At 43.7% G+C, this 20085-nt stretch overlaps 1 protein-coding gene across 1 annotated transcript in view; it reads left to right on the forward strand.

Moving 5' to 3' along the window:
- Positions 1-20085, forward strand: part of RAD21L1 (RAD21 cohesin complex component like 1) — a 1222403-nt gene that overhangs the window by 675743 nt on the left and 526575 nt on the right. The window contains exon 8 of the mRNA XM_044089023.1: positions 13235-13467. Within this exon, the coding sequence (XP_043944958.1) occupies positions 13235-13467 (233 nt within the window). The remainder of the gene's footprint in view (positions 1-13234; positions 13468-20085) is intronic.

Here is a 20085-nt window from a genome sequence, read left to right on the forward strand (position 1 = left end):
ATCCCACATCACCGTGGGACCTCAATCTGGTAAGTACAGCAAAAGATGAGTGAAAAAGCATGCAGGCAAATCCAGTGATACACCAAACCAAACAAATTTTCCAGGTGCACAGAGTGAACTGAAGTCCTTTAATGGTTCCAAGCAATTTCAAGATACGCAAGTAAAAACTTTCACCCAGAGTGCTTCCTCAGGCGCATAAATCAACTAACAAAGGCTAGTACTTGGTTTAAATACAGTGTAAAAGTCACATGTCTAAGTTAATAGGCAATTAAAAGTCAATCTATTTAACGGAGAAGTACCAAAAAACATTGTTATGCATATTATGATAAAATCTTGTAACTATACATTTAAAAATTATATTTATAAATACATATGCTTGTGTGTAAGAGCCACATTGACAGAAACAGCCATTAATATGCATAAAAATTACATTAATAAAGAAACCCTTCTATGAGGCCCATTGTGTTAGGCAGAAGTTGGATAACTGAACCAGCCTCTAAATATCTGGAGTCTAAATTCAAGAGTTAACTTTGAGAATGCAGGCATTATTTTGAGAGATACGACTGACTTTTTACAAAGTTTGTATGACTTGGCTGTGGATAGGAATCTTACTAAATGCTATTCTGCTACACTAGACATAGATTCTTTATTCACTGTTATTACTTCAGATATAGGGATACAATCAGTTAAACAGTTTTTACTAGAACTAACAGAATATGAGCAATCCTGTATTACCACTTTGTGTAATATGTTGTCTTTGGTACTTGAAAATAATGTCTTCTTGTTCCAACGACAACTTTATAAGCAGGCATGGGGTGTTGCCATGGGCAGCGCCGTAACAAATACATTTACTAACATTGTTATGTATATTTGGGAACAGGAGCACATTTTATTAGCTGGCAACCCGTTTCTTGAGAATGTATTTTAGAAATGATTTGTGGATGATTTGTTTAGCATTTGGGAAGGAGATGACATCACCTTTGCTCTGTTTTTTAACTACTTATCTAATACATGTGAATTTTTGAAATTTAAGAAATTCATCTCAATTCTAATTTTTTAGACATCACTGTTACTAAAAATGATGATGGTTTCATAGACGCCTGTTTATATAAGAAACCTGTTAAACGTAATGATATATGCACCCACATTTCACCTTTAAGATCGTAGCCAGCAATCAATTCTTAAGAGTCGCAAGACTTGAATACACAAGATAATAGTCTGTTGGAGCAAATGAAAATGGCAGTCAGTGATTTAGTAGATAGAGGTTATGACAGAATAGAAATTCAGAAGATATGTGAAGAAGCAAAAAAGAAAAGAGATACAGTTGCTTCCCCTATATTTTCAGGCCAAGAACATAGACATATAGATAAACATATAGGACATGGTACCAATACTGGAAACAAACAAAAACTCTGATGTACTTTGACCTATAACAAAAACTCTTTAGCCATTAAGAACATTATTCAAAAACACTGGCATATACTCCAAGATGTTCCTGCACTCAGTAACTTTATCGCTCCACAACCTTTATTTTCACATAAGAGACACAGAAACCTAAAAATATATATTATGTTATAAGGAACAACCTAGATCATGGTTCTCATTTAATTCTCATAAAAAAGAACCTACAAATGTGGAAACTGCATGTTTTGTAAATATATCGACACAAGGAAAACAATAGTGCACCCAGTGACAGCCGCAGACTTTGAAATCAGAGCCTATGTAACTATAACACAAGAAACTTGGTGTATCTAGCAACATGCTCCCATTGTAATTCATTCTATATAGGAAAAAGTAATCAAAAATTCAAAGATTGTATATCTAGTCACCTCTCAGAAATTAACAGACATATACCCACTAATGTTTTATGCAAACATAAGCTTGAGAAGGGACCATCTCATAACTTTAAGTTTTTAATTTTAGATGTTCTATTTGCGAACATAAGCGGTGACAATATAATTCTTAGGACTGAGAGAGCAGAACTAAACTGGATTTTATAATTCAGGGCCCATGTCATCCCAGGTTAAATGGCATAGCCTCTCTAAAACTGATGCTTAAAGCTAAACATGAATCTGTGTAGGTTTAACTCCAACATATTTTGTCTGTATTATCTGATTGCATTTATTTTGTATGTATATTTTTAGTTTTATATGCATATATATATATATATATATATATATATATATATATATACATATATATATATATATATATATAAGTGTGTGTGTGTACACAGACATGCTCATTAATGTTATTAATGTAGTTTTTATACATATTAATGGCTGTTTTTATCAATGTGGCTCTTACACACAAGCATATGTATTTATAAATATAATTTTTAAATATATAGTTACAATATTTATCATAATAAACCATAACAATGTATCTGAATGTAATCTCTCTGTCATCTCAGATGTCCAAGTGAGAACCGCCCTCAACAAAGCTAAAAACACAGCATCAATGGGACCTGACGGTATCCCGGGTTGCGTGCTACGTGAACTCCAAGAGGAGCTAAACCCGCACATAAAAATGCTATTTAACCTTAGCCTTACTACAGGATATGTACCTGAACACTGGCGTACAGCAACAGTGGTCCCACTCCACAAAGGTGGTACCTCTACAGACCCTGGGAACTACATCCCAATAAGCTTAACCAGCCTGGTCTGCAAAGCTATGGAAAGAATCATTATGGAACTCATAAACCGAGACATAGGGGACCTACAGACACTTGACCCCACCCAGTTCAGCTTTGTAAAGGGCAGATCCTGCCTTTTGAACCTGGTTGACTTTTTCGAAACAGTCACTAGAGCCATTGATGAGGGCAAAGCAGTCCATACAGCCTACCTGGACTTGGCTAAGGCCTGCGACACAATACCCCACTCAGGCATCATAGATAAGCTCAACAGCTTAAACGTAAACCCTTATGTCACTAGATGGGTTGCAAACTGGCTAAAGGACAGAACCCACAAAGTTAAAATCGCTGGAGCAATGTCAGACTCAAAGCCAGTCACAAGTGGTGTCCCACAGGGATCTGTCCTGGGAACCCTCTTGTTCGGCATTTATTTCTCAGATGTTAAAGCAAACATGGGAGGGCTGTGGCTGACAAAGTTCGCAGATGACTGCAAACTAGGTGCCATAGTCGATACACCAGCGGACACACACATCCTACAAAAAGGCCTCACCGAAACGGACAACTGGTGCCGGAGTCACGGCCTTAAACTAAATGCCAAAAAATGTAGTCATCCCCTTTGGGAAAAACAAAGTACCCACAAATTATCACATAGACAGCAACCCACTGAGTACGGAAAAAGTAATCAGAGACCTAGGGACCCAAGTCGACAGCGACCTCTCATTTGACACCCACGTTGCCTAAGTGGTTAGAAAAACATTCTACCTTGCACACCTCATCATGAAGGGATTCACATCCAGATCCAAGGATGTCATTGTACCCCTATACTCCTCCCTCATCAGACCCATGATTGAGTACAACGCCCCATTTGGTATGTACCTCACCCGGCATTTGAAACAGCTGGAGAGACCACAAAAGTACCTCACCAAGAGGATCAAGGGTCTCCAACATATGTCTTATTCTGCCAGACTAAAGAAACTTCATCTCTATTCAGTAGCATACCGCCTGCTCAGAGGTGATCTCTGCCTGACGTACAAGGCCATGTCCAATCAGGATCTGATGGACATGCTCCATCTCAAAAAATCCAAATCCATCAGGACCACGAGAGCTAAAGACTTAAACCTTGGCACAAGTATGAATAGGACATGCTGGAGGGATAGATTCATAACCCAGAGGCTTCCCATGCTTTGGAATAGGATCCCAGTTCATATTAGGCAGAGCCCCTCACTGACTCTTTTCAAGAGAAATCTTGATGAGTGGATGGGAGATCGTAAGTTTACCCCAGGGGTCACATCTGTGTCACTGCTAGACAGGGGCACAGTAAACTAATTCTATTATATAAGGGGACCTTCATTGTGTCACTACTAGACAGAGGCACAGTATTCTAAATTTATTCTGTACATATTTGTACCATTTCATGGGGTGGCAAAAGCCACATCACTATGGCTAGGCTTACAAATGCCCCAGGGCAGATAGCCTAGTACTAAACTATGAAACTATGAAGTAGTTAACTTCATTTGTCCATCAATCTATGGGTTATCGGATCCATTTTGGATCCGAGCTGGCAGCTTCCAACAGCTAAGATCTAAGCTCCAAGCTCCTACCCCTTACCCATAATCCCCTGCTGTCCCTTCCTGACCTCAGATTTAGTTTGCCGCGGTTCTCTCAGCAGCTTGATCGAGCTTCCAGGCATGGTGGTTGTCGAATTTGTGAGAAAAAATCTCCTTTTTCTTAGTTTTAAACACATTTTTGTGTGTGTGTGATTTAGCATAGTTCCCCAGTAGCATTAACGTTTTCTCTACTTGGTGTTTAGTTATCTTTTTAGTGTTATTCCCTCCCCGTCGTGTGCGCGTTAGGGTGTGTGGTTTTGGGGCCTAGCGGGTGTGTTGTTTTTTTTTTGTAGGTATGGCGGAGGCACCCAAAACATTCTTTTCAAAGTGTACCGAGTGTGGCCATAAGCTGTCCCCAGCGGATGGCCACACTTGGTGTGTATTATGCCTTGGGGTTGAACATCTTTCCACCGGCTGCACTATTTGCGCAGCGTTCAACCCCAGGGCCCTCAAGGACCGGAGGTCGAAGCTGATTCTGGCGGGACTTCTGCCCCCGGACCCGGCTTCGTCCTCCGGTCCCTCCGTGGCGCCACCAGCTATTCCCCTTCCCCTGGCCAGGACTCAACCTCCCACCTTGGGCCAGGAGGAGAGGGAAGCTAGAAAGGAGAAATGCCGGGAAAAGCACCACAAGTGGCAGGCCGAAGCTTCTGCATCGGCCCCGCCAGCCAAATGGGTTTCTCCTCCCAGGGCCTCCGAGTCTTCTCCTTCCCGGCTCCGTTCACCCCACTTTTCACCGGGGCCAGAGGAGGAGGAGACCCGGTTGTCTTCGAGGTCATCGAGGCGGCACTCCCGGCCCGCCTCAGTGGCCTCATCAAGGTCTACCCGGAGTTTGTCCGATGCAGACTTGGACCGGATGATGCGTGGGTTCCTCCAGGTCCAGCTGCTGATGGGAGTGCTCCTGCCTCCCCCCCTTCTGGGGGGAGCTCGACCCCCTTTTTCACCCCAATTGCTCCTTCTCTGACCCACTACCGGGGTTCGGAGCCTTCGGAGCAGGGTAGCGTCGGAGCCGGGGACTGTTGACGCTGATAGTATCGGGTACTTCGGCGCCGATGGCACCTTCGAGTCTGTCGGGTTCCTTTTCTTCAGATCCGAGCTCTTGGAGCCGAGAGATGAGCTTCGGATCTGGAGGTGTCAGTATGGCTTCAGCTCTGTCTCGGTCGGAGCATACTGGCCCTTCGGATCCGACCGCATCGGCGCTGGCTCCGATCCACATGTCAGATCCGAGGGAGGGTCTGCTCTCGGATTCTAGGGAGAGCAGCTCTCCTTCGGCGTTCGATGTCGTGGAGAGGGTTTTGTCGAGGGATTCCAGGCCCCCGGCTTCAGCTACAGCTCCACCCTGCACTCCCTCTCAGATGGGTCCGCCTTCCATCACCCGGCCCTAGGGACAGCCTGCACAGACGTCCCAGATAGTTCCCTTGCTGGAACAGGATGTGGTTGGTGAGGCCTCTTCGGACAGCCCCCCCGAGGAGGTCCCTCACAAACGCAAGTGTAAGAGGAGGCACTTGGACTCCCCTGAGTCCATGACAGAGGACACAGACTTGGAGGAAGAGGAAGGTTCCCCAAGGTCACCCCCCGAAGACGTCTCCTTCGGAGACATCATGGAGATGCTTCGGATCAGAGGGGGATGGTCTGCCACAAAACCTTCCTCTGACGAGTCTGTGTTTCTGGAGGCATTTGAAGCAGGCCCGTCTACGTCTTGGGTGTCCCCTCCCGCCGATCCCCTGGTAGACCTGATTACTACCAGGGCATGGAAGGAACTGGACACTGTGGAGCCCATTCCAAAGAGGCCAGACAAAATTCTCAGCCCCTCTTCAGACAAGTCATGTTGGAGCAAGGGAGCCCTGGTAGATGCCATGTTGGTGGCGGCCGCCACCAAAAGGGAACTGGCCCAGGAGAGTTCGTCGGTCCATCCTCCAGACAAGGAGTCTCGGACGATGGACCATCTGGGGAAGCGGGTGTTCACTTCAGCCACCTTTTCTGTGAGGTCGCTGAATTATATGGCACACGTGATACGGCTCCAGCGGGATCTTATCAAAGAATACGCTGGGTCGCCGCCAGAGTCCATGTCGGCGGAGGACAAGAAAGTGTACTCTACCCTAATGGCCACTCTCAAATCTGTCTCCAATACATCTATGCGGTTACTATCCCATGCCACGGAAGGAGCCAGTAGAGCTAGCGGAGCAGGCGTCATCCTACGGTGACAGGCGTGGCTCCGTCATTGTGATTTCACGGAACCCTTTAATGCGTCGTTTGCAAATGCCCCGTTTGATGGTTCTGCCCTTTTTGGCAAGACCGTAAGCGACACACTGGTCCAGGGCGAGGAAGACGTTGTCTGCCATCGGAGTCCGCTTCTCTGCACCCCAGAGGTCCTTCTCCAGGAACCAAACTCAACAGTCCAGTTTCGCTCCGGACCCCTCGTCCTTCAGAGGCAGAGGAGGACAGGGTGGACGCCGCCCTAGAGGCAGAGGGGGCCCGAAGAATTTTGGGTCCAGAGAACCTTTCTCTGATCGGCCCACACAGCAACCCTGAAGGGTTACCTGACTGCTCCACTCTGGAGGCAGTCGGGGGGGGTGTTTCTCGAGACACCTGGCAGCTTGGGAGTCCATTACTACAGATCGCTGGGTGCTTCAGATCATATCCAGAGGCTACAAGATCCCCTTTCTCAATCCCCCTCTCAGTTCCCAAAGCCTTCCCGATGTCCCACCCAATCAAAGGGAGGTGGCAGCCGAGGAAATACTCCGGCTGCTAGAAAAAAGACCAATCCAGCATGTCCCCCCAGACCAGTCCGGATCAGGCTTTTACTCCAGGTTCTTCTTGGTGCCAAAAAAGACGGGGGACCTAAGACCAGTCCTCGACCTGTCCTTCCTAAACCTGTCAGTAGCCAAAGAAAAGTTCCGGATGGTCACCCTTCACTCCATTCTTCCCCTTCTGCAGGAGAACGACTGGATGTGCTCCATAGACATCAAGGATGCGTACTACCACATTGTGATGGACAGACGATCCAGGAGGTTTCTCCTCTTCCAGCTGGGAGCCAGCCATTACCAATTCAGGGTCCTTCCCTTTGGTCTCACCACAGCCCCTAGGGTGTTCACCAAAGTGTTAACTGTTGTAGCGGCCAACCTGAGACTCCAGGGAATTCAGGTCTTTCCGTATCTGGACGACTGGCTCCTGACCGCCCCCACCAGGCATCTACTATGCACTGCCAGGGATTACTTTCTCCATCTAGCCCCCTGGCTGGGGATCACGATCAGCATCGGGAAATCTTCCCTTCTTCCAACTCAAATCCTAGATTTCATCGGAGCCAGATTGAACACAAACCAGCTTCTAGCCTTCTTGACTCCGGACTGGCTACGAACTCTGAAACTCCATGTACTGGCCCTTCTACAATCCCCAGCTCCCCCTGCGGAATTGGTCCTGAGGGCTCTAGGCTCGATGGCGGCAACCATCAACCTATTACCCATGGCGCGCATAAACATGAGAGTTCTTCAGTGTACTTTGCAAGTCCAGTGGTCCTTCCTGCGACATCCCCTGTGCTTCCCCGTTCCTCTCAGCAGGGTGTGCAGGAAAGCCCTCTTATGGTGGCTCCAGTCCCCGGACCCCCAGAAGGGGCGCCCCTTCTCTGTGTCCCCTCCTCTAGCCACGGTGACCACGGACACCTCTCGCCTCGGGTGGGGGGGCACTGCTTGGGCAGGACCGTCCAAGGCACGTGGAACCATTCGGAGACCTCATTGCATATCAGTGTCCTAGAGATGAGAGTGGTGCCTTTGGCATTGCAAGCACTTCAGAGCCTTCTTCTCTTGGGGACAGTTGCGATCCAGACAGACAACATGTCGGTCGTCTGGTATATCAACAAACAAGGGGGAACCAGGTCCTGTCCACTTTGTCGGGAGGCCATGAGAGTGTGGGAATGGGCGATGTCCACCAACCGCTTTCTCATAGCGACACACATTCCGGGATGGTCCAACATCTTGGCAGACAGACTGAGTCAAACCATCCTCTCACCGTACGAGTGGTCTCTGAACCCCAGAGTAGCGAAGCAAATCTTCTCCAAATGGGGTCAACCTCGTTGCGATCTTTTCGCCTCTCCTTCGAACGCAAAGTGCAGTGACTACTTCATTCTAATTCCCCCACCTGAGGAATCCCCCAGAGACGCTCTGGTGCATGTTTAGCCACCTGGTCTACTTTATGCTTACCCTCCTCTGCCCCTGATGCTAAGGTTTTTACAGAAAGCCAGACAGTTGGGGAGCAGAATAATCCTCATTGCCCCATTCTGGCCTCGTCAAGCTTGGTTCCCATATCTATGGTCTCATCTAGTGAATCCCCCATGGATTCTAGATCCCATCCCGGATCTGATCTCTCACCCATCAGGCCTGTCAACCCCGAATCTAGACAACCTCAAGCTCACAGCTTGGTTGATCCAGTTCCAGTGATAGCTAGGACTACTGGTATCTCGTTCCCTGTCAAGGCTATTCTAGTAGCCGCTCACAAGCCATTTACTAGAAGAATTTATAATAGCAAATGGAAGCGTTTTTCTATTTGGATGGAGCATCAGAACTTAGATCCCTTTACAGCTCCGTTGTCAGCAGTACTAGATTTTCTGTCAGGATTATTCGACCAAAGTGCTAGCTCTTCTACAGTCAAAGTCCAGTTGGCTGCAATCTCTCATTATCATGTTGGCAGTGATCTTGGCCCTTTGACTTTGTCCAAATTATGTAAGACCTTCCTAAAAGGCACTTTCCTACTAAGACCTCCGGTTAAAGATGCAGTCCCTCCTTGGGATTTAACTCTTGTACTTCAGTCTCTAACAGCTCCTCCCTTTGAGCCTGCAGCTTCGGTGGATCTGAAATACTTATCTTGGAAGACAGTTTTTCTTTTTGCCATAACTTCAGCCAGAAGGGTCTCGGAGCTTCAAGCCCTTTGCGCCAAGCCACCATATTTGATTTTTCACAAAGATAGTCTCACTCAGGACCAACCCCTCTTTTCTGCCCAAAATTGCTTCGGAGTCTAATATCAACCAATCTATTAATTTACTAGTCTTTTTTCCAAATTATCAGAACAAAGGTGAATACAAGTTGCACTCTGTAGACGTACATAGGGAACTAAGATTCTATTTGCACAGGACAGCTGATCACAGGAAATCAGACCAGCTTTTTGTATCCTTTGCTAAATCCTCTTTGGGAAAAACTGTATCAAAAATCACATTGTCCAGATGGATTTCCCAATGTATTCTTTTGGCATATGAGAGTTCTGGCCTGCCTGCACCTCAAGGAGTCCATGCCCATTCTACTCGATCGATTTCTACCTCTGCTGCTTTTCGATCTAGGGTGTCGTTGGATGACATTTGTTCAGCAGCCACTTGGGCTTCATCTCATACATTTATAAACCATTACAAGTTGGATATTGTTTCCAGAGGGAGAGCATCCTTTGGCTCTGCAGTGCTCCGAAACATCCTTCCATGAGGACCTCCCAAGAATCAGGTAGCTGGGGACTCTGTCCCATAGGTTGATGGACAAATGAAGTTAACTACTTCAGATTAAGAAGTTATGTACTCACCATAACGTTCCATCTGAGTAGGTAAACTTCATTTGTCAGCAACCGTCCCTCCCTCCGTCCCCCTAACCTATATGGATGGTCAAAGGACTCCTGCTTTCATGGCGGATTGTCTCTAGGTTAGAGTATGGAGGTGGTTCTTGGTATTGTATGGTTTATGAATAAGCAAACTCGATCTGAAGTCAGGAAGGGATAGCAGGGGATTATGGGTAAGGGGGAGGAGCTTGGAGCTCGGATCTTAGCTGTTGGAAGCTGCCGGCTTGGATCCGATGTGGATCCGATACCCCATAGGTTTCTGACAAATGAAGTTTACCTACTCAGATGGAACATTATGGTGAGTACATAACTTCTTATTTTTCTTGGTACTTCTCCTTTAAATAGATTGAGTTTTAAGTGCTTCTTAACATAGACACGTGACTTTTACACTGTATTTAAACCACGTACTAGCCTTTATTAGTTGATTTATGCGCCTGAAGAAGCCCTCTGGGTGAACATTTTTACTTGTGTATCTTGAAATTGCTTGGAATCATTAAAGGACTTCAGTTCACTCTGTGCACCTGGAAAAATTGTTTGGAATTATTAAAGAATTTTAGCTCACTCTGCCCCGATTTCCAGTGATTTCCTTTTTCATTTTGGACCTCAGTCTGGTACTGCAGTCCTTGATTCTACCACCCTTTGAGCCTACCAATGATTGTAACCTAAAATGTTTGCGTTGGGAGACCTTATTTTTAGTTGCCATCACTTCCGCCAGACGAATTTCGGAAATTCAGGCATTGTCAACGAAACCTCCATATCTCATTTTTCATAAGGACAGAGTATCTTTACGAACTAATGCATCCTTTTTGCCCAAGGTAGTGTCACATTTTAACATCAATCAATGTATTAATCTTCCAGTATTCTTCCTGAATTATTCCAGCAAAGGAGAATATTTACTACATTTGCTAGATGATCATAGACATTTATGTTTTTACCTTCATAGGACAAAAGATCAACTGTTTGTTTTGCTGGATTGAAAATTGGGCACACCTGTTTCTAAAGTCGCTTTGGCTAAATGGCTTACTAACTGTATCTCCTTTATTTATAACAAGACAGGAATTGCCTTCCCATACAAGGTACGGGCTCATTCTACCAGAGCTGTAGCTACTTCTTCAGTCTTTAACTCAAGGACTTCCATGGCTGATAATTTGCTCAGCAGCAACTTGGGCTTCCACTCACACTTTTATTTTGCATTATAAGCTGGACCTGGTATCCTGGGGTAGAGCATCGTTTGCCTCAATGCTGCTCAAAAATATCCTTCCGTGACTCCACCCAGGACTCTAAGTGGTTGGGGTCTCTGTCCCATCATGCGAGGATGGAATGAAAATTGACATCAGATAAAGTAGTTATGCACTCACCATAACATTTCATCTGTGTTGTCGATTTTCATTCGTCCTCGACTCCCCTCCCACCAACCCCCAACCTTTTTAGGTTTTTCTTCTAGGAGAGTGAGAGGATATAACAATTGGGTTGCATCTTTATGCCTTTACCAACTCCAGAAATGGCATTGCTTCTTCCTATCTAAAACTCTATCCTTTCTCTTCATCCAAATTAAACAAGTATATGTATAAATTGTAAGAGTATGTCTTTCTTAGAGTTTGCAAACAAGATCTGATGTCATGGGGACGATGCATTATGGGTAAGAGAGAAGCTCGAGAGTTTTGGATTGCTACGAGCTTTTATAAGCGACCGAGTCTGATCTGACTCCTCGGATCAGAACCCATCAGTCGAGGAGGATTGAAAATCAACAACACAAATGGAACATTATGATGAGTACATAACTTCTTTTTTTCAAACTATCAATCTTCCGGTTTTCTTTTAAAATTTTTCAAACAAAGGTGAGTATATGCTGCATCTGTTGTAAGTTCACAGGCAGTTACATTTTTACCTACTCAGCACAAAAATTTTCAGGAAATCAGACTGATTATTTGTCTAATTTTTTTAGTCAAAATTGGGTAAACCAGTTACCAAAGTAACCCTAGCTAAATGGTTAACTGATTGTATTTCATTTGTTTACCAAAAAGGAGGTTTGACTTTGCCAAAACTTCTAAAAGCTCATTCTGCCAGGTTTATGGCAACCCGTTCAGTATTTTTATCCATATCTTCCCCAGATGATATATATGCAGCTGTAACTTGGGCTAACCCTCACCCCTTTATTGCTCATTACAAATTGGATCTGGTCTCTAGGAGAAGAATAGCCTTTGGCTCAACAGTAGTCAGGAATATCTTTCCTTAATGTCCTCCCTGGATTTGGGTAGCTGGGAACTCTGTCCCAACTGTTGAGGAATGAATGAAAATGACAACATCAGATAAAGAAGTTAAGTACTAACCAGGTCTATATCAATACATCAAACTTCCACGAACATCATTTTATTGGAAATGCCATTCATCAAATTCCCACACACCCTGCTAATTATATATATATATATATACATATATATATATATATATATATATATATCAACTCCGAGATCACACTACAGTGAGGAAAGGGCATATTTTCCAATCCTCACTGTACCGTGATCTCAGGATGAACACTTTGATGAACGGCATGTTCGATGTAATTGCACTGAAAATGCTGTTCGCTGAACTGATTTTTCTATGAACTGATAGCAGCCCAACTCACCATAATGTTCCATCTGTGTTGTGCATTTTCTTTCTTCTTTAACTTCCCTCCCTCCAACACCCTACCAATTTGACTTTTGGAAGGATCAGAAGATGCTCGAGGAACCAACGTTCCTTTATTTGAGCTCCAGATACTGATATTTGTTATTTTCTGTATTGACTAAAGGTCAGCAAACAATATCCGAGGTATGGTAGGGGACTAGTGCATTATGGATAAGACAGGAACTTGAAAGCTTTCAGTGTTCCACAAGTTGTAAAAAGTGTCCCGGTCTGATCTGAACCCAATGGTTGAGGAAGAATGAAAATGGACAACAGAGATGAAACAGTATGTGAGCACATGACTTCTTTATATTGCTTTTACCATTATTCCTGAGACCCAAATTGTGGCTTAAAACGCTGCATGATGAGCCATGACCAGTGCTGTGAAAATCACATTGAGAATGAAACTCAAAGAAGATAAGAACGTCTTTATATTATGTTTATTATTAACCACTGAAATACTTTTGTGTCAGAGATCGAGTGTTAAGGTGAGAACTTACAAGACTGTAGTTAGAACCAATTAAAAATGATATCATTAGTTAAGATTTGAGCTTTTTGATGAGTGTCACATGCTGAAGGCACGTTTGGATAAAACACTGGAGAATGGCATTGCATACAGTGAAAAGAGAATGGTACTTGTTAAGAGCTGATGTCTAGAACATGATATTTGTTTAGAAATATACATTTCTGAGTTGGTGAGAACTGGCTCTTTGTTTATTTACTTATGGTTTTATTTATATTGCAGTGGTGTCTTTTGAAAAAAAGAGGCCCAAAAGGAGGAGGAAACTGATTGTAGATGAAGTCAAGGAACTGAGTAGCAGTAATATACGTGAGCAGATCAACAACTCCATGGACTTAGTAGCACCTGTTGACATAGCTCCACCAACAAAGAAATTGATGAAGTGGAAGGAGTCAGGAGGAGTTGATTATTTGTTATCTAATCCAGGGCAGTGCCTTGGGAATCCAAAACTAAACGCAGTAATTAATTCAGACATTTTTTATTACAAGACCTTAAAAAACATTTTACAAAGTAAAGGAGGTTACATTTTGCATATACATTACTACACAGTTTTGAATTGTATTAGTGCTTTTCCATTCAGTAGTTACACATTTGATGCCAAATGACAACATTCCATAGCACATTTTAATTTGGTTACTTCTTGGGCTCAGTTAGAGTGATGATGCACAACATTTTTCTTCAGGGTGGGTCACTGTAATTGAAAATCATAACATCTGGGTGTACCAACCTTATATTTGTCTTTTCTAAGCCAGAAATTGCAAATGTAGTACTGTCTTCCTTCCAAAGAACCAGTCCATTTCTTCACCTTTCTACATACTATTGGCACATACTAATGGACAGTCATAAGAAACTTCTTTATATATCCAATTCTCTTAATTTCTTTCTTTTTTATATTGTTTCAGTGATGTTTTATGTAATTTGTTTGTTTGATCCAGTGTTATCTATTTTTGTCCGATTCAACTTTGGATTGTCAGATCCAACTGGATCTGACCACGGCACTGATCCTGAAGCTTTGCAGTTCCAGGGATGTGAATCCTCCCATGCCCATAATTCCCTGAGCTCCACTTTAGTAACTCAGATCTTGTTTGCCATCTGAAGTATTAGATCACATTTTTGAGGGCTCCTGCAAACTGCATCCTCTGAGTGCACTTTTTTTGCTTATCTTCACCATTATCCTTCTCTTCTACCAACAGAAGTTTTTTCTGTTCAGTCAGTTAGTTTAAACTTAAGATTTTTACCTAGAATTGTAGGATTAGAATAGTTTACATAGGACTGTTTATAATTTACTTAGGTAACTGTTTATACATTTTATACCTGTCTTAATGTAGAGTTAGTTTAGCTGTGTGATTAGTTTATAGGGTGTGTGCTGTTTTCCATAGATAGAAAAAATGTCATAGTTATACTTCCCATGGCGCAACTGATGCAGTGGTTAACATTGTCGCCTCACAGCAAGAGGTTCTCTGATTCGATTCTCGGCTGGGGTGCCTTCTCTGCGGCGACTACATGTCCTACATGCATTCACATGGATTTCCTTTGGCTACTCCGGTTTCCTCCCACATTCCAAAGACGTGTTTGAAGCATTTCTCCCCTGGCCTCCACTGAAAAAAGGCTCTGTCTTAGTTGGACTTTCCTGGTCAACAAATAATAAATACATAAATAAAATAAATATACTTAATGGCGGTAGTTTTACTAGAGTTCTTGCCTTGACTGAATCATGGCTGCTGGGCAACGGTTTAAAAAGTGTACAGAGTGCAGACCCAAGCTCCCAGCATGGGACCCTCACTCTTTATGTGTTTATTACTTGGGCACTGCCCATCTTGACACTCATTGTCAGATCTGCTCCTCCTGTAACTTCTGGTCTCACTAAAGGCACAGAGTTGGATGAAAAGTTAATTGTAAAGGGCCCTCTTCCCCCTCAGACAGGGTCTGCCACCCCATCTATTTCTTTTTCGTCCTCCTCCATTGGGAAAGACAAGAAAGCTAAAGACAAGCAGAAGGAAAGGGAGAAAGACAAAGGAGTTGAGAAAGAGAGACAACAGGATCGATAAAAATGTAAAGAAAAAGAGAAATCAGAATCAGACAAGTCCCACAAGATATCGCTGGATCTGACACTTGTGTCTGTTTTGAATCCAGAGATTCCTAGACGTTCAGAATAGTCAGTTCAGGTCCATCAGTCTCCTCCATGATCACTATTTTCCCCATACCTGGTGAGTCCCAGATTGCACTCACTGATCCTTCAGAAGAAGAGGTAATTATGCCCATCTTCAGTGGCGTAATCTTCCTGGTCCTTTAGAAGTCTGACCGAACAGGATGTCAACAGGATGATGAAGAAGTTCCTCAGAATGCAGATTTAGCCTCGTGTACTCTCGGTACCATCCTCTGAGAATGTACCAAGTGCTGGACCATTGACCACCTGACTCTTTCTTATCTGGACCCGGTCCATCCTTTGGATCCAGCTATCACAGATCCGATCTGTCCCTGAGTGCCTTAGCTGGAACCAGTGCTACAGCTTACTTCACCTCTGACAAGTTCTCTTCCTCCTTCCATTCTGAGTTGTTTGGATCTGGCGGAGACTCAGAGCCTAAGCTTCGGTGCTGTGATTCCAGGTGAAGGGTTGACAATGAAGCTGTCAGAACTGTCTCTTCCCCTTGGCACTATGGCTTTCAACAGCTTGGCACTGAGGTCAGTCTTGAGGGTTGAGGCTTCTCAGTTGTAAGACTTTTTTCCTGTTGGACAATGGGAGGGATCTGATTATTTTGATAGCATCCTCGGTCTTCAAGGCTTTTGAGTGGGTTCTTTGGAGACTGAAGGATAAGGTGCTTCCATCCATTTTGGTTCCATCCAAGCCCTGACTAGTGTCTACTTCTGCTTCCCACCTTTCTGTTAGGGACATTTGGCTCCACAGACTTCACAAGCAGCTTGCTACATTAGCTTCCAGTCTGATTCATAACCTTCTGACCCTCCCCTAGAAGTGGTTCATAGAAAGCATATGTGCAAGCAGAAGTACTTAGACTCTTCTCCAGATTCCATCACCAAAGACACTGACTTGGATGAAGGTGAAGATTCTCCTAGCACTCCCTCTGAAAATGTCACTTTTGGCAAAATCCTTGAATTGATGAAACAGAGAAGTGTCTGTTCCATAAATAATCATTCTCCAAGATGGGCCCATGTTCCTGGAAGCCTTTGGAGCTGCCTCATCTTGGCTCTACGTAGTAGTCCCTGTTGATCCACTCATTGATTTGATGGCTCAGTGGGCCTAGAAGACCCTGACATGGCCTCTACCTAAGAAACTGGATAAAATCTTAGCAGCACCAGCAGACTTCAGACATTGGATCAAAGGTCCACTGATGGACGCTATCATAGTAGCATCAGCCACAAAGAAAGAGCTACGTGAAGAAAGCTCCATAGTCCAGCCACTAACATGGAGTCTAGGGCAATGGACACTGAATGTATGCTTCAGTGACTTTCACCCTTTGAGCTGAACTGTTGAACCCATATCACCAGATTTCAGAGACACTTAACCAAGGAGACTTCCAAGTGTCTCTCAGGTGTTCTGCCTGCGGATGTCCAGAAGATGATGGAATCCCAGCTTTCTACCCTACAGTTTACTTCTAATGTACCCATGTGACTACTTTTAATCCAGCTGATGGCACAGCCAGAGCAGCAGGCACCGGCATTACTATCCACTGAAACACCTGTATGCGACAGTGTGATTTTGTGGAAAGCTTTAGGATGTCCTACATTAATGTCCCATTTGATGGGTCTACCTTTGGACCTAAAGTAAAAGACACATTGACTAGGAACAACAGGATGGTAAGACTTCCTCTGCAGATAGAATCCACTTCTCCACTCCCCAGAGATCATACTCCAGGAATCAAAGGGCTAGGAAGATGTGATTCCAGAAGTAACAGAGCTCTTGCCATGATGCTCCTGGTGGCAGACCTCTTTATGGCAGAGGAGTAGGTTTCAATAACAGACATCACCCAAGAGTCAGAGGTGGATCGCAAAACCAGGGCTTTTGTGGTCCATTTACCAAAAAGTCCTTTCATCTTCCCTGAAGGTTTGCCCAACTGTTGCACTGTGGAGGCATTCGGAGACACTTGTCTTTGCACCCACAAACCTGGCAAAACATAACTACAGATTGCTGCATAATTTCCAGAGGCTATTCTATACCATTTTCCCTTCCTCCCACCAAAAAGATGAAACTTTCTTACATCCCACCCAGTCAAAGGGAAAGTGCAGCAGCATAGATCATCAAACTGCTAGGATAAATAGTCATCCACCTGGTCCCCGAAGACTAATTAGAATCTGTAGCTTACACAAGATTCTTTTTAGAAGAAAATAAGGGACCTCAGGCTCATTCTGGATCTGAGCCATCTGAATCAGTGCATAACACAGACAAAGTTCTGGATGGTCACACTTCAGCCCATTTTGCCTATGCTGAGGAAGGATGATTGGATGTGCTCTATAGATCTCAAGGATGCTTGCTATCATGCCAAGGTACACAGATGTTCAAGGAGATTTGTCTGTTTCTGGCAGGGAACCAGTCATTATCAATGCAAGAGCCCTGCCCTTTGGTCTCACCACAGCCCCAGAGTGTTCACCAAGGTAATGGCACTGCATCTTAACGTGTGATGGATCCATGTCTTCCCTTACCTTGATGATTGACTCCTGACCACTACTTCCAGCGACATTTTGGAAATCATCAGGACCTTCTGCTACAACTGTTGCAAGACCTAGGCATCACAGTTAACCTCATCAAAAGTCATATCATGCCTACTCATCAGATAGAATATATTGTGTGCCACCTGGACACAAGCTTGCTTATCAGCATGACTTCCCAACTCCAGAATTCTCTGCTTGTGTATCACAGTCACTCAAGTTCTTCACCACCCATCTCCACCAGCGAAAATAATTTTATGTCTCTTATGATTAATGGCTTCCACAGTCTTCATGGTTCCCTTTGCCAAGTTTTCCATGAGAGTGCTTCAGTGGATGCTAGCAGTGCCACGGTCCTAATTTTATCACCCACTTCATGCCAAGATTCAGCTTACCCCAGTTTGAGGACAAACATATCCTGGTGGATAATGTCTCAGTCAGACTTATTCCTCTCTTGAGGATAATGAATTAGTCATTTCAGCATGTTTGCTCATAGATCCTCCTCTTTCAATGCAGTCTCCTGTCAAAATGTTCTTGGAAGGGGTTTTGCTTAACATGCCTCCAAGAAAACCCATGGCTCCTCCTTGGCATCTTAATTTTGTGTCAGAGAAGCTAACATTTTGCTACATCTGAACCAGATAATCTGACTGACTTGAGGTTCTTAACATGGAAAACAGTCTTACTGATTGCCCTGACCTCTGCAAGAAGGGTATCTGACTTGGAAGCTCTAATGGTGAGTCAACCCTGTTTTCCCTAGAGACATGCTATCTTTGAGAATTTATCTTTCTTTTATTCCTAAAATGGTATCCAAGTTTACTTTAAGCCAGACTATCAATCTCCCTGTTTTCTTTCCTGATCCTAAAAATGAGGAAGATAGGATGCTCCATACCTTGGATGTCCACAGGCAGCTCAGCTACTCTCATGATAGAACTAAATTTTTCATATCTTTGGATCCATTGCTCATTTTTCTTTTGATGGTTAGAAAAGGAGGCGGACTATTTCCAAATGGTTGTCTAAGGCCATTACCTTTTGTTATACTCATTATAACATAAGTATTCCAGGCAAGGTCAAGGCCCACTCTACCAGAGCCTTGGTTTCATCTATGGCTTTTTGGAAAGGGTTGGATTCTAGAAGTATTCTAGAAGCTGCTACTTGGTCCTTTGTACATACTTTTACAAGGCACTATAAACTTGATTCCTTTTCTAGGTCCAGATCAAGCTTTGCTAGAACCATTCTCCAGAGGATCCTGGACTCTTCTCCTTCCACTTCCCAAATATAATTAGCTAAGGTAATCTACCCATATAGCTAAGGCCACTGCAGCAGTGCTTAATATGATGAAAATAGTACAGTTGTTGTAGAAGCTGAACTTAGCATAGAAGTAGATGTTTGAATGGTCACTGCTGCAGTAGCTGCTTCTTCCTTCATCCCTCTTGTTTTATGGTGTGTTTATGCCATGGTGTGGACATTTAGTTTTTATTGTTTTTAGCATTGCACTTTCAGGGTTCAGCCTCCCTCTCTTTGCTGGCAGGAAAGCTCTGAAGGGTTTTGTGGTCAATCTTCTCTTTTAGTCAGCTCAGCTTGAGTTGTTTAACAGTTTGGGTACATGGAAGGTGCTTTAAAGCTGGCAGGCTGTTTTGTCTTTGGCAGGATATATTGAACTGAAGTAAATGATTTTATAATAAAAATACTGATGTGTTGTTGTCAATCTCGCCTTTATTCTCACTGATGGTGGGTTGGATCTGATGTGTTGGATCCGTCTCAGCAATTACAAAAGCTAAGGGCTTCAGCAAAGCTTGTGGGCCTCCTTCTCTACCCATAATGCAGTTCCCTAACGTCCCCAGATCTCATTTGCTGTGCTACAAAAAGGTTTTTCAAGCAAGCTATGAGCTAAGCTTTTGTATTTTTATAGCTTTATATCTTTATCTAATTAGTAATTTCCTTATTGTTAACTTTTCTGGTCGGTTTTCTCTGAGTATTCTTTGTGGTAGTTCCCTAGTTAGTAATCCACCTCCCCCCCCGTTCATGTCCATGTTTAATTAAGGACGTCTAACTCCTTACCCGCACCCGTTTTGTAGATAGAGGGTGTCTTCTTTCTCTCCCTTAGTGTTTTTCTAGTTATTTAGGCCTAAACCCTTTCCTTTCCCTTCTGGTTTCCACTTGACTTTTGTTTGAGAGCAGTTAACCAAAAGTCTGTGTAAGTTAGAGGACTTCTCCCTCCCTTCCCCACAAAGTCCATTTAAGTTAGAGGACTTTCACTTCCTTTCTCTTTCTGTAGTTTAAAAAAAAAACTTTTGTAGGTCATCCTTTCTTTCCCTTTATTTGTTGTTTTTCTCTTGTTTGTTCTTCAGGCTTCCTTCAAATATGAACCAAAAGGAAGGCGAGCCATTAGGATTTAAGAAATGTGAGAAATGCAGCAA

Source organism: Protopterus annectens, chromosome 12.part0 (assembly GCF_019279795.1).
Source record: "Protopterus annectens isolate FY-2018-M chromosome 12.part0, PAN1.0, whole genome shotgun sequence".
NCBI classification, from domain to species: Eukaryota; Metazoa; Chordata; order Ceratodontiformes; family Protopteridae; genus Protopterus; species Protopterus annectens.